The sequence below is a fragment of the Castor canadensis genome, chromosome X (genome assembly GCF_047511655.1).
Source record: "Castor canadensis chromosome X, mCasCan1.hap1v2, whole genome shotgun sequence".
Classification (NCBI taxonomy): domain Eukaryota; kingdom Metazoa; phylum Chordata; class Mammalia; order Rodentia; family Castoridae; genus Castor; species Castor canadensis.
In genome coordinates this window covers 67,410,349-67,424,299 of record NC_133405.1, presented here as the reverse complement: position 1 = coordinate 67,424,299, position 13,951 = coordinate 67,410,349, and the positions used below count along the sequence as shown (strand labels likewise).

Below are 13,951 nucleotides of genomic sequence, written 5' to 3'. Positions count from 1 at the left end.
CTATAATTTGGTCCAAATGAGAAAAAGAACATTATTAATGGGTATACAATCCCGTTCATGTTCAAAATTAAAATGCCATCTAATTATACAGTATAGAAAACAGAAAACACAGGTGAAACGATTAATAAGAAAAATATTAATTAAGGAAATGAGGCAATTCACAATCACTGTTGGAAACAAAGTAATTCTCCCTATTTAATATGCCTTATGAGCTTTCTCAAATGCATAAATTCAAATGCCATCTCATTCACGTAATCAGTTCAAAATGCTTCACATTCATTTTTCTTGGATGAAAAATCTACAAAAATAGTTGCAAACCATTTACAGGTAGGTAAGTTCAAATCTATGGTTTTGTCCTGGCTTCTCACAAGCTCTGTATCCATATTTTAACAATTATTTCTTTCTTTTATGACAGTCTCCTTTTAAAAGTACCTGACTGACAAATGAAAATTCTAAATATTCAAGGAGAACAATGTGATGATTTGATATATTTAATAACTAACCGAAACTAACATATCCAATCACAATTTGTGTGCAGGGGGTGAAAATGCTCAACACCTGCTCTTATCAAATTTTAAGCAAACAGTGCAGTATTATTAACTATTTGTTTTTTAAACTAGCATGCCCCCAAATGAGTTTATCATAGCTACTCACCTGCTTTCTTCGCTTGAAATTGCTCCATGAGGTAATGGCATAACTAGCAGTTAGTTTTCTTACCTCAAATCTGCTACTAAATTTTGACTCCACTTTACAAATATTTGTTGCAATTACCTGCTTTCCTCCATCTTCATTGACACTGCCTTGGATGCTTATCATCTCTAATAAGACAATGGACTGCTAACAAGTTGGTACCTCGTTTCTTCAACATAAATATATGGCATAACAAACATATGCTAAGTACTGTTCTAAGAGGTAAGAAAAAATGTCTTGCCGTAAAGGAGCTCCTAAGGAAGATTCAGACACAGGCAATTTTAAGATAATAGCAAAGTCTAGTGATAAGAGATGAGGACAGGGTACTACAGAGTACTCTGGGGAGGTTATCTAACTCAGCTTAGAATGGAGGAACAGAGGTTTAGGGATGCCCCTTTGAGGAAGTGATCTATTTGCTGTTTTTAAAGAACCAAACACAGGTAAGTAAGCAAGAGCATCTCAGGTAGCAGGACAGCACTTGCAGGGAACAAAGGCAAGTAAGAGAAGAATAGGTATACAGACTCATAAGCAATTCAGTATTATCTGAAAATAAAATGGGAAGAAAGGAGGGAAGAGAAATGAACCTAGAAAAGCAGGCAAGGGCCTGATGGCAGTTTCACATGCCATATAAAAGGTCTTACATTTTATTTCAAAGTGATACAAAGCCACCAGGGCTACAAGGGCCAGATCTGCAAACAGATTTCAAAGTATAACCTTCTGAATTTATTTGCTTTGTAACGGCCCACAGTACACTGTAAGCTCCATGAGAACAAACACCCCGAATATATTGTTCTCTAATGCATCCCCAGTGCCTAGCACATAGAAAACAACTAACACTTGTACGGATGGATGATGGAAGTGTTCTGTGCATGTGAACAGTATAACAACAAGAATAAAAAGCTATACAATCTCTGACTTAAAAAGTAAGCAATCTCTTTTCTTCATGGTGCTTCTTCCAAATCACTACCAAAATTACTAACTTAAAAAGAGCAAATCTAATCCTGTTTAAAACTGTAACTAATTATAATTCAAACTCATTAGCATAGCATAGAACAATCTTCACAACAGGTGTTCCTCTATGGGATGTGCACATCTCAAGTTAGAATAATATGCTAGTAATATGTATTAAGCTCTTGTTATATGTAACAAATAGTTTTATGAGCTTTGTCTGTTTGGTTAATATTCACAATAACTCTGAAGTAGGTACTGTCAATTTTATTACTTCCCAGATAATAAAGCTGGAGCACAGACAGGTTAAACAACTTGCTTAAGTTCACATAGCTGGGAAGTGGTGAAGTCTGGATGCAAATTCAGTCTTTGTGACTTTAAAGCCTGCACTCATCATTGTAGTTTGTACACAAGGAAAGAGTTCATGTTTTATTCACTTTTCTTTTAATTTTATTATTCATATGTGCATACAAGGCTTGGGTCATTTCTCCCCCCTGCCCCCACCCCCTCCCTTACCACCCATTCTGCCCCCTCCCTCTCCCCCCACCCCCTCAATACCCAGCAGAAACTATTTTGCCCTTATTTCTATTTTGTTGTAGAGGGACCAGTGGAACAGAACAGAGGACCCAGATATGAAGCCACAAAACTATAACCAACTTGTCTTTGACAAAGGAGCTAAAAATATACGATGGTGAAATAGCAGCCTCTTCAACAAAAACTGCTGGGAAAACGGGTTAGCAGTCTGCAAAAAACTGAAACTAGATCCATGTATATCACCCTATACCAAGATTAACTCAAAATGGATCAAGGATCTTAATATCAGACCACAAGCTCTAAAGTTGATACAGGAAAGAGTAGGAAATACTCTGGAATTAGTAGGTATAGGTAAGAACTTTCTCAACGAAACCCCAGCAGCACAGCAACTAAGAGATAGCATAGATAAATGGGACCTCATAAAGCTAAAAAGCTTCTGTTCATCAAAAGAAATGGTCTCTAAACTGAAGAGAACACCCACAGAGTGGGAGAAAATATTTGCCAACTATACATCAGACAAAGGACTGATAACCAGAATATATAGGGAACTTAAAAAACTAAATTCTCCCAAAACTAATGAACCAATAAAGAAATGGGCAAGTGAACTAAACAGAACTTTCTCAAACGAAGAAATTCAAATGGCCAAAAAACACATGAAAAAATGCTCACTTCTTTATCCCCATATCACTTGCATGGGGGTTGGCAAAGGTCAAATATCTAGAATACAATCACTACCATTTTACAAATAGAATATATTATAAAATCAGAGCTTCAGCAGTGACAAATGGTATTAAGAGTTAGCCACCTTACACTCAGTCTAATAAGCTACTCTTTACTAACTTCCAAATATTGGGAAAAGGTATTTTCCTGACATCAGAAAAAGAAATCTTGAAAACACTATCATAGCAGGAATTTAGTGAGACAGCTGAAATACATATAGAACTCTAGCTGAAGTAATCATATGAGGACTACTGGTTATAGACATCTGGGTCAAGGTCATACATACTCTACTCAAATGTTAAATACTGCACTGTTAAAGGACAAATTTAGTTTAGAGTAGTTTTACCTAGACAGCATAGCTGCAAAGGAAAAGAATGCTATTCTATAAGAGCATTCAGTTTCCAAAAACAGTGAGTATAAGGTACAATATGAGAATTTTAAAAAGAACCACTGATATATACCTATCATCCTCTCCAATTAAGAAAGCAAAAAATGGAGGAAATGTAGATTATCATGATGAGCATGATAAAGCAAGCTCAAAAGTCCAAATATTGTGAGTTCTCATTCATTTGTGGAACCTAGACCTAAAATGATGATAATGATAATAATCATAATAATGGGACATGAATGTATATGGGGAACTGCCTGAGGCGGATCAACAGGAAGGAGAGGGGGAAAGGAAAGGATAGTAAGGGGTGAAGAGTATCAAAGTATGCTACACACACAAACACACACACATACACACACATGTACAAACAACACATAACTCACCAAACATTGTTTGAAAAAGGAGATAAGAGGGAGGAGGATGAATGGAAATATAATGGACAAGGTGAAGTTGTTGAAAGCACACTACACTCATACATGTATGGAATTATCATAATGAAATCCCCTCATATTATTAATATTTACAAATTCAAAAATAAAAATTTAAAAATGAATATCAAATACAAAGAAAGTAAGTAGCACTAATGTATAAAACAGTGAGGAGAACGCAGGGAATATGTATTTAGGAAAAGCACATTAAACAAAAATGAAAAAAAGAACTAGCTGAAAATAGGGATGCATTTGGTTACATATTCCATATACTATTATTTCATGTGCCTCTTCAATGCCCCATTTCTTCTCCCAAAGTTTATGTAGTAGTTTGATGTGAAATCGCCACATTAAATTCAGTGCTGTGATCATTTATGCTTCTATCAATATTCCTAAATGAAAAGTGAAAAAAAAAGTACAAGAAGGCTATAATCAGTCTTTAATCTTCACTCATTTAACTCAGTGACTGAGTATCATGGGTATTTAGGAAACTGGCCACACAATACTGAGATCTTGGTTTTCCTAACAGAAAACTTATCAAATAAACATACAAGGGGACCTAATGGGAGGTGGGGGTAGCATAGGGTTTTTATCTAGTCTGTGGGATCAGGAAATAAACTTAGAACTTTGACCTAAAGCATGAATACCTACTAACTACACTAAAGGGAAGAGGAAATAGCAAGTGTTCCACATAGGAAAATAGTAAAAGAAAGACAAATTAAAACTATTAAGGGACAAATGCAAACCTGTGCCTACTGCTTACTTAACATATTATTATACTTAGAATAAACAAGTATCTAAGTCAATCTAAAGAAACAAACATATTTTGGATACATTGAATTATAAGGTCAAGGTTTTTCTCTCAAAAAAATTATCCTTCACTTTACATTTAAGTCCTGACAAAATATCTCCTATTACTGGCACCTCTCTCAAATATTTGATTTTGAATGACAAAGCAGTGTTTGGAAAGATACATTAGCTTGGACTGGGCCTATAGCTCAAGCAGTAGTGTGCTTGCCTAGTAAGAATGTGGCCAAGGGTTCAATCCCTAATATTGCCAAAAGAAAAAAAAAAGTTAGTCCAAAACCAACTTAAACCAATGTTGGCTTTACATATTTATAGAAACTACATGACTCGATAGAATAGGAATTTTTAAGAGACAAAAATTAATACAAACTTTGTAATTATTAATGGAGGTATAAATTACAATTTTCAAATATTGCTTGTTTCTTAAGTAAAACTTTTAAAGATCACTTAAACAATTCATATAATGAGAATGCAGTAAATATCAGGAATATTATAAATGCAAGTCAAGTTTTAAAAAGTGTACTATTATTACAGGAATTAGTTATAGCTTGAAATAAATTTTCCAGTAGAGAATCACATGTGATATTGCAAGGGATTAAATTTTTAAAAACAAAGACAGACAAGAAAATGTTTATTGGAAAACTGGGGTTCCAGCAGTTTAAGAATGAACAGTAAAAAGCAGACACTGTGCTATTTTACTTCCATTCATAAAAATAGTCACATGTAAATTGTCCAATTACTTAAAATTTCTCACTTGGACTAAAGAGTATCTAATATGCGAGAATGGCTCACATTTGGATATATAAAATATTTTAAATTCATTTATTTCTAAATGGTAAGGTAAAGCTAAGTACTTTCTAAGAACTTTAAATAACTCAAGAACTTTAAATAACTCAGCATGTGAGATCTGAAAGTAGAATCAAAGATTACTGCTGAGTCTGTTTACCTCATCTTAGATATAAAGGAACTGGCCCACAAAGGAGGACTTGCCCACTGTCATTCATGGCAGTGATAGAATTCTAACTCTTCTCTCATTCTGAGACTAACATACCATTACACATGTCTCAGTTGTTGCTAAACAACAAATGTTATGTTTCAGGTCTTTCTCTGAAGATTCAAAAGATGTTAAAATAGAAGCAGCTTGCCTGTTATTTAAAATTCATATCTGATTGTCAGCATGTCTGGCAGGTTTACCTAAATAAGGTCTTCGAATGAATTAAGACTTAAGAGTCCCTAGTCCATTAGAATACAATACTCTTGACTAAATCCTCAACTTTATAGATTAGTGTTACTCAGTATCATATTACCTAATTTCACTGAAAGTAAGACACAGAAATCTGTCTTTTTTTTTTAAACAAGCTTACCTGATGATTCTTAGGCACATTAAAGTTTGAAAACTACCAGTCTGGAGGTTCTTTTTGTCTCTAGACCTTTAGCCCTCAGCAACTGGAATCAGCACAGATCATAAAGAAGAGTTTCTTTGTTCAGAGTACATCATAAAAACTAGTGAAATGTAAGGTAAATGTAGCCTTTAGTTCAAGAAATGCTATTACTGTACTGGCATACCCACTAAAAAAAAACAAACATGAGCCACACAAATTCTTCATGTTACTGAGAATAATATGTGGGCCTTGAATGGGGCCCAAAAGGGTAAAAATGATCTAAGCAAATAAGCATCAAACAAGCAATTCATTATCTGGCTTTCTGTTCAACTCTTGTTTCAAAATGAATGTATAAGGAAAAACAACTCTGGGAGTCATAAAGACAAATTCATGAACTTTCATAGAACTCTTCATGAGCCAAGATATGAATATTCTTAGCATTTAGGGACAGTTTTCACTGTTGATTGTCACATTTCATTTATGTAGTACATTTATGCTAAAGTGCTAAAGGATTTTACAAGCCTTTTAAATCATGTATCAATTTTATCTTACATTACAGAACTGCACATTCATGATGTATTACCCGTTTCTAGAGTTGAGTTTTTTCTTTGCTCAAAATACTAGTTATACACTATAACTATTCTATGAGAAGTTAACAGCCATTTTATGCCACGTACTACAAAAGCAGCTTGAAACTTATACTGTATAAGAATCCAGTTCAAAATATTAAGTATTTTATAACCATAACAGTACTATTTCTTTGTATACACCTAAAATAGTTATTCAAGAAATATAGGTCAATAGGTACTTGAGAAAAATCTAACAAAAAAGAAAAATACACAGCAATTTCCATAGCTCCAAAAACTTGATCCAGTTGACCCATTTCAGTTTCAATGTAAATCCTAGAAATTAACTTGGTGTGTTGATTCACACATATAATCCTAGCACTCAAGAGGCTGAAGCAGGAGAATCACAAGTTAAGTCCCTGTCTTAAAAACAAAATAAGAAAAATTAAAATAAAGCCTAGACACTTCAAATAGTACTTTATTTAATGTAATTCAGACAAGCACTTATCTTAGTAACTAATAAATTCAAGAAAAATACTTGAAATATAAAACTACACACAGGTAAATACTTGGTGCTTAGCCTTTTGAAGAAATCAGGTGTTTCAATCCTCTACCAGCTTGTAGGGCTAATACTGTATAAAAGAATTTATTCTCAGAAAACAGAGCAGCATAGTTTATGACAATCTACTGAAAAATTCATTAAAGCATTTTCTCTTGGAGTGACATGCATTATCAGCAGAGATTAATCTTATGAGTCTTTAGGTGAGGTCCATTTTTAAAAATGCAATGAGGGCTTTGTTGTCAACTGATGAAAATCAATTAGAGGAGGTAAGGCCACAAGGAAAACTAACATCACTCATCACCCACCACTGGCAGCTGAAATGATTTGTCTTCCAAGCTTGGATGATCAGAAGCTATAGTCATATTGCATGGGAATTAATTTAGTTTCTATATTCTGAAGTCACTTTCCTTATTCTAGAGGACCTAGATGCAAATTGCTTTTAATCAAGGTTGATGTGTCATTAATACCAAAGAGGATCTTTCAAGAATCATTTTTTAAAAAATCAACTTTAACATTTTTCACTTATTTTGGGGATGTAACTATAGGAAATATAGAAAGGTTATTTATATCCTTACTTTCTGGATTCTTTGTCTACTACAAGGCACTGTATAGAATGGTGAAGACAATAGATTCCACCAAACACAGCACACATCCTATAGAGAGAATAGAAAAATAAGAATTAGTGTCCTAATTTGGCTGAAAATTAAGGCAACATTATTTTAAGTTATTATAAATTATTATAGAAAAAGAATTTTGATAATTCATAATGTTCTTTGTCATAGTATTAATAATTTCCTAGAGGTAAGATAAGCAAAATCTTGCAGAGTGTGGTGGTTCATCCCTCTTAACTCAGCTACTCCAGGAGGCAGCTATTGGGAGGACTGCAGCTTGAGGCCAGTATAATCAAAAAGTTAGCAAGACCCTCAATCTCCCCCCTCAATCTCAACAAAAAAACCTCAGTGTGGTGGAGTGTGTCTGTAATCACAGCTATATAGGAAGCATAGGTAGCAGGACCCTATTTAAAAAAAAAAAAAGGGCTGGTGATGTGGCTTAAAATGGTATAGCACCTGACTAGAAAGAGTGAGGCCTTGAGTAGAAATCCCAGCACCAAAAAGAAAAAAAATTAGCAACATTTGATGCAGCAGAGGTATTAACAATATTGACCTAGCCAGATATGTCCCTGAGTAAGTCATATATTCCCCTAGGATTGGCTCCTGCATACTTAAGGTACATAAACCACTAATATCCTCAAAAGGTGGTATGGACACCTAACAGAACCACCACCACAGAGAAATGTCAAGGAAAGATGAACCAGAAAAGACTTTAGGAGACCAAGCCAAGCCACTAGAAGCCAAATCTAAATTGGGAACTGAAAACTAGAATAAGGATATGAGTTAACACAGCAAATCTAATGAGCTCACCTATCTCAGTAATCTAAATACTTGTGTTTTAATGTCCAAGTAGGGAGAAGTAAGGTCTTAGGATCTAAAAAAGACAGGAAGCAGAAAAGGAAATAGTATCTGGAAACTTAAAGAGGTTACACCTCAGTAAAGGGTGACCTACTTAGTAATAGAAGGAGAAAACAAAATACTGCCTTATGTTAAGACCTCAGGTAAAGGAAGATTATACCTCTGTATTTACAATCAGTGGTCTGTACTTACTTACACAGATCAGGGATTTGAAATTACACCACTATATAATCCAGACACCCTTATCCAATGGAAATATCATGAAAAGTGGCTCTGGGACAATGATAGCCCTGGAGACTTGGTGGAAGCAACTGCTCCAGCATTCTGACATGGCCTTCCACCAAGGCCATGTGAGCCTGCCACAGATTGAGTCCACTGATGAGCAGTTGGGGATCTAAAATTATATAACACAGGAAGAAGTGTATCAAACCCTGAGTGAGGACTACCAGGCACAACAAACAGCAGGGTTAAACTCCTTAAAACACTATTCAGATAGAACTATCAGACAGAGATTATGAGTATGCTTAAAATAGATGAATCAAAAACATAAGAATAATGGAATGTCCAAAATGAAGTCTGCAATAGGCTGAGAATTCAACCCCTCCACCCAAACATGTCTACTTCCTAATCCCTGGAACCAATGGATATGTTAACTTCCACAGCAAGAAAGACTTTATAGGTGTAATTAGATTAAGGAACTTGAGATGGGGAGACTCTCCTGGAAAGTACAACACAATTACATGGTCCTTAAAAGAAGGGTCAGGAAGTTCAAAATCAGAGAAGACATGAAGATGGGAACAGAGGTCAAAGTGATGTCATTACTGGAAGGTGGACACATGAGAAGGAATGCAGGAAAAGGCAAGGAACATATTCTTCCCTATTGCCCTAAGAAGGAATGCATCCCCACTGACCCCTTGTAGACATCTGACCTTCAGGAATGTGAGAATATAAATTTATGTCGTTTTAACCAACTAAGTTTGTAGCAGGAGCAATAGGAAACTAACAGAAAGATCTACACATATGTGGACACGATTATGACAGAAACAGCATTACAATCCAGTGCGGAAAGAATGGACCATGGGGAAAAATGGTTTAGAGACAAACAGTTATCCATATGGGGAGAATAATTATACCTCTGCTTTGCAACATTTTAAAAATCAACTCTAGGAAGATGGCAAACAAATATAAAAAGTAAAGCTTTTAGAACATATAGGATACGTTTATGAAGTCATTTTATTCTTTAATAAAATGCAAAAATCACAAAGAAAAGACTAAAAATTGAATACTTTAAAATTTTAAACATCTGAACAATAAAAGAAAGGGAAGGCAATCCAGAGACTGGAAAGAAATACACAAATATACAACTAATTACTAAAAATATCAGATTAGATAACAATTTGGCATTATCTTGTTAAAGTTCAAGATGTATATCTAGAGCACAACAATCTTATTTTTAGGTACAGATCTTCAGAAAAACCTCATACATTAAAATGTATATAAATTTTTTGTTGCTGCACGCTTTTAAGACAGCACAGCATAATGGTTAAGAGGAAGATCTCTAGTTGCCTGAGGTCATATGTAAACTATGCCCCCTAGTAGCTGTGTGACCTTGAATAAGATATTTAGCCTCTCTGTATCCTATTTTCTTCATCTGTACAAATAACATTGTTTATTCATATAGGGTTCTTCGGGACATTAAATGAATTAATATTTGTAAATGGTACACATTAGTACATGGCACACATAATTATATATGTATACATTAATAAATAAAACAGGTATTATTTTATATGCTTCACATAACCCATATATACATAATGAAGAAAATGCACAAAAATATATATTGATACGTACAATAAAAAAATTTTACCTTACACAAAGAGGATCTTCAGCTACTGGGAGATGATCTTTAAACACTCAGAATGTCATGCCTGAAAGGAGTGTTTTTGTTTGCTTAGAGGCACTGAGTTATCAAACATTCTAACAATATGATTTAGGATCAGGGCTGGGCATATCTGATAGTCTTAGGGTGCGGGAGTGCCATGTCAAAAAGACCAACAGTATGAGTTGGGGGGAGGATCTTTGGGTCATACAGTATATATCAATCAACCTCTGAAAGGGCTGGACACTGCATTCAATTCCAAGGGCAATAAGTCAGACCTAAGTCATGGAGTGCCCATAAAAATTCTGAACCCTGAAGCTCAGGTGAGCTTTCTAAGTTGGTCATTCTTGTGTTCATTGTCACACATACATATTTGGAGAGGAATACTGTTCTGATTCCATGGTGAGAGGACATTCTAGAAACTCCACACTGGGAGGCCCTCTGTGCTCTACATGGCTCTTCCCTTGACTGACTATAATCTATATTCATTCCCTCAAATAAACTATATCTATGAACAGCTTTCAGTCAGTCAAGTCTTTCTAGCAAATTATCAAACCCGGGGGTAATTCTGCACAATCCAAAAACTTGCAATTGCTGTTAGAAGTATGAGTGGTTTTGTGGGGACTACACACTCTAACTGTAGAGCTGTCTAACCTCTCTCATCATAAAATGGAATAACACAAGTTATTTAAATAAATGAACCTCAACCCCACCTATCAATATGGATAAATTTCAAAAATGTAAAACTTGATGACAACAGAAAGTTAGGGAAAAATACTTCCAGAGTGACATCATTTATAAAATGTTTCACCACTTCATAAGCAAAATATATCAAAAGGATACATAAATATGTATCTTGCAAAAATATGAGGGAATTATAAGTGCTAAATACAGAACAGCAGTTCCTCTAGGAAGGGAGGGAGTAAAAGTAACGCTGAAGATTTTAGATGCTCAGTTTCTTTAAAAACTAACTAATGCAAATGTGACTACATCTTAAGTTTTAGCAAAACTGTGAATGAATACATTGGTGCTCTTTACATTATGCTCTGTACTTTCTGAGATATTCTGAAAATAGTTCATAAACTATATTATAATGAAAAACACAAACGGTATAGATAAGTGACATTTTTTATGTATAGTTTTAATATTTCTACGGTCTTTCTAAATTCATTTTACAAGGTAGCTAAGTAATGATTCCTTTTGGTATAGAATACCACTGCTATAAGGAAATTATTTTCTTTTTCCATTGAGAATTTTGGAATTATTTGGCACAATAAGTTACAGTAGAACCAGCAAGCAAAATTTCATGTGCTTGAAAACCTATATAAAGACTATATAAATTTCACCCAGAACACCAGCTATAAGATATTCTTCCTTTTTGTTAATCTTGTTCCCCAATCATACATCAAATTATGTAACAATATTTATCAGTTGTGCTGGCATACCTGTTGAAATAGTACACTCTATCAGTTTCTAAAGAGGACTGGAAAAATAGTCTATTGGTTGGACTGTTCAGCCATATTTGCCAAGTGGTATTCTGCCTTCTATTGTTGACAAGGAAATAATACTGGTACAAAGGAAGTGGATGTGATCAAGACCCTTGACACGATCTTTATAGTTGGTTTCCTGTTGTTACTCAAAGAGCTTATATGCACAAGAAATATCACTGTTCTACCTCACGTAAATAGGCTGATTTATGTTAAAGCCTAAAAATGGACAACCAATGGCCTAAACAATCAATGTTCTCATTTGTCTGGGGATATCTTTATGCCAAAGAAGTGGTAGTACTGCTGTTTCCAAGTTCCTTAAAGGCAGTTTTGATGAGCTATTACTGAATGATTTACTGAACTCTTCATTTCAACCTGACTGGTCCATATTTATACACACACACCACAAACCATTAGAAAAAACTTAATGTGATGCATCGATTTCCCATTGGGGAAAAAAAACTATTTTTAAATGTCTTCCTAGAGTCAAAGAAAAACAAAGAATCAAATTCAGAATCAAATAGAAATTTTATTAGACTAAAAATTATAAAACATTTTGCCATAGACTATCACCATATTATCAAAAGATTAAGAAGTATACCTAACTAAAATTAACTGCAATTTTTATAATAAAGATCTCTGTTCATTATCTATTACAACTTTTATGAAACGTATTATTACTTTAATATAAACTATCAAGCACCGTTTTGAAAATAATTTTTTATGAAATTGTTTGGATAAATGGGGCCCCTGAAAAATATATTTAAAAATAAAATAGAAGCAACTACAACTATTTTATAATCTTTCAAAAAATTACTTGGTTTACAACAATATGATCTATTAAAAGTGGATATATACCATAAAGAAGCATAAGAATATAAGGAATGTTAAGAACTGGTTAGTCTGAGTAATAGGGAATATTACAGAGCAAGAAGCCAAAAAATGAGACTCTTGTGATTATCCAATCAAATTTCCTATTAATTTTAAATTAGAACATAAGTATTTTGTGCTCTTGAACAGAATGACTTGATGCCTACTGTAAATGGTTACAACTACGAAAGTGCACAGTTGCATGTGTATGTACGTTTTTCATACTGCTTCTCATTTGGGTTTTTCTGCCCATATCACTCTTGCCTGGTAGAAAGAGTAGCTATATATAGTTTGCAATGGTGGCAATTGTTCTCTCTTTCACCTCTATTTTCTTTACGAATCTTATGCTGCAGAGACAGAAAACAGCATTTTGTAACAACTGCTAGGCAGAATTAGGATATTGATAAAGACCCCTCTATATGCTATTCTATTCAGTCATTCCTACATTTAGACTTAAATTTTTTTGACTGCTAGGGGCTACTTAGTGGCAATGAGCAATAGAGGAAACATTTTATAAATGGGAAAGAAACATAATAAGAGTTTTTGAGAGATGCATTAAAAACTCAAAGAGCAGCCATTTACATGAGAAGGAGTTACATGTGGGGAATAGAAAACTACTGGCTACACACAAGTCATCAGGGCAAACGCACAATAATAATACCAATGCAAATAATAATTAGGGCCAGCACTGAGTGCTTGCTATGTGCCAGATACTTTATATGCATTAACACAGAGCACCCTACCACAACCTTATGAGGCAGGGTTCTATAGACTTGGAAACTAAGGAAGAGAGAGGTCAAGGAACTTCTTCAAGGTCATTAAGTAAATGTACTTGTAAACTGATCACATAAAAATCCAAGTGATCTTGTACCACAGGTTTCTCTATTAATCTATACTAATCTGCCTCATTGATCACCTTCTTTGTTTGGCACTGTGAAGGAAAACAACATAGAGGCCAATCATCAAAGTTACTCCGAAAGTTGTAAAGATTATTATAAAGAGTTTGATAATCCTGAACTTCTATACACTCTTGTCTCCCCAAAAAAGAAATGTTTATTTTGTCTGCATGTTAAATGGGTTATATGTGACTTCATTTTACATAGAGTATAAACTCAAGTTAGTATAGCCATGAGAATGCTTATCATTAAAGTGCCTAGAAAATTATGAAAACCTTGTGATCTACATTTTAAAAAGTGATTTTTAAAGTATACTGATTTT

The 13,951-nt window shown here is 34.2% G+C and overlaps 1 protein-coding gene across 11 annotated transcripts in view; it reads right to left on the bottom strand.

Annotated features, from left to right (window-relative positions):
- Positions 1 to 13,951, bottom strand: part of Chm (CHM Rab escort protein) — a 178,816-nt gene that overhangs the window by 49,415 nt on the left and 115,450 nt on the right. For 10 of the 11 annotated variants that reach the window (XR_012444304.1, XR_012444305.1, XM_074063038.1 and 7 more), the window contains one exon: positions 7,601 to 7,678. The exons of the other annotated variant lie outside the window; for it this stretch is intronic. Coding sequence is in view for 8 of the 10 variants with exons in the window: in XM_074063038.1 (XP_073919139.1) it covers positions 7,601 to 7,678 (78 nt within the window). In the remaining 2 variants the exon portion in view is untranslated. The remainder of the gene's footprint in view (positions 1 to 7,600; positions 7,679 to 13,951) is intronic. 11 annotated transcript variants of the gene reach the window in all.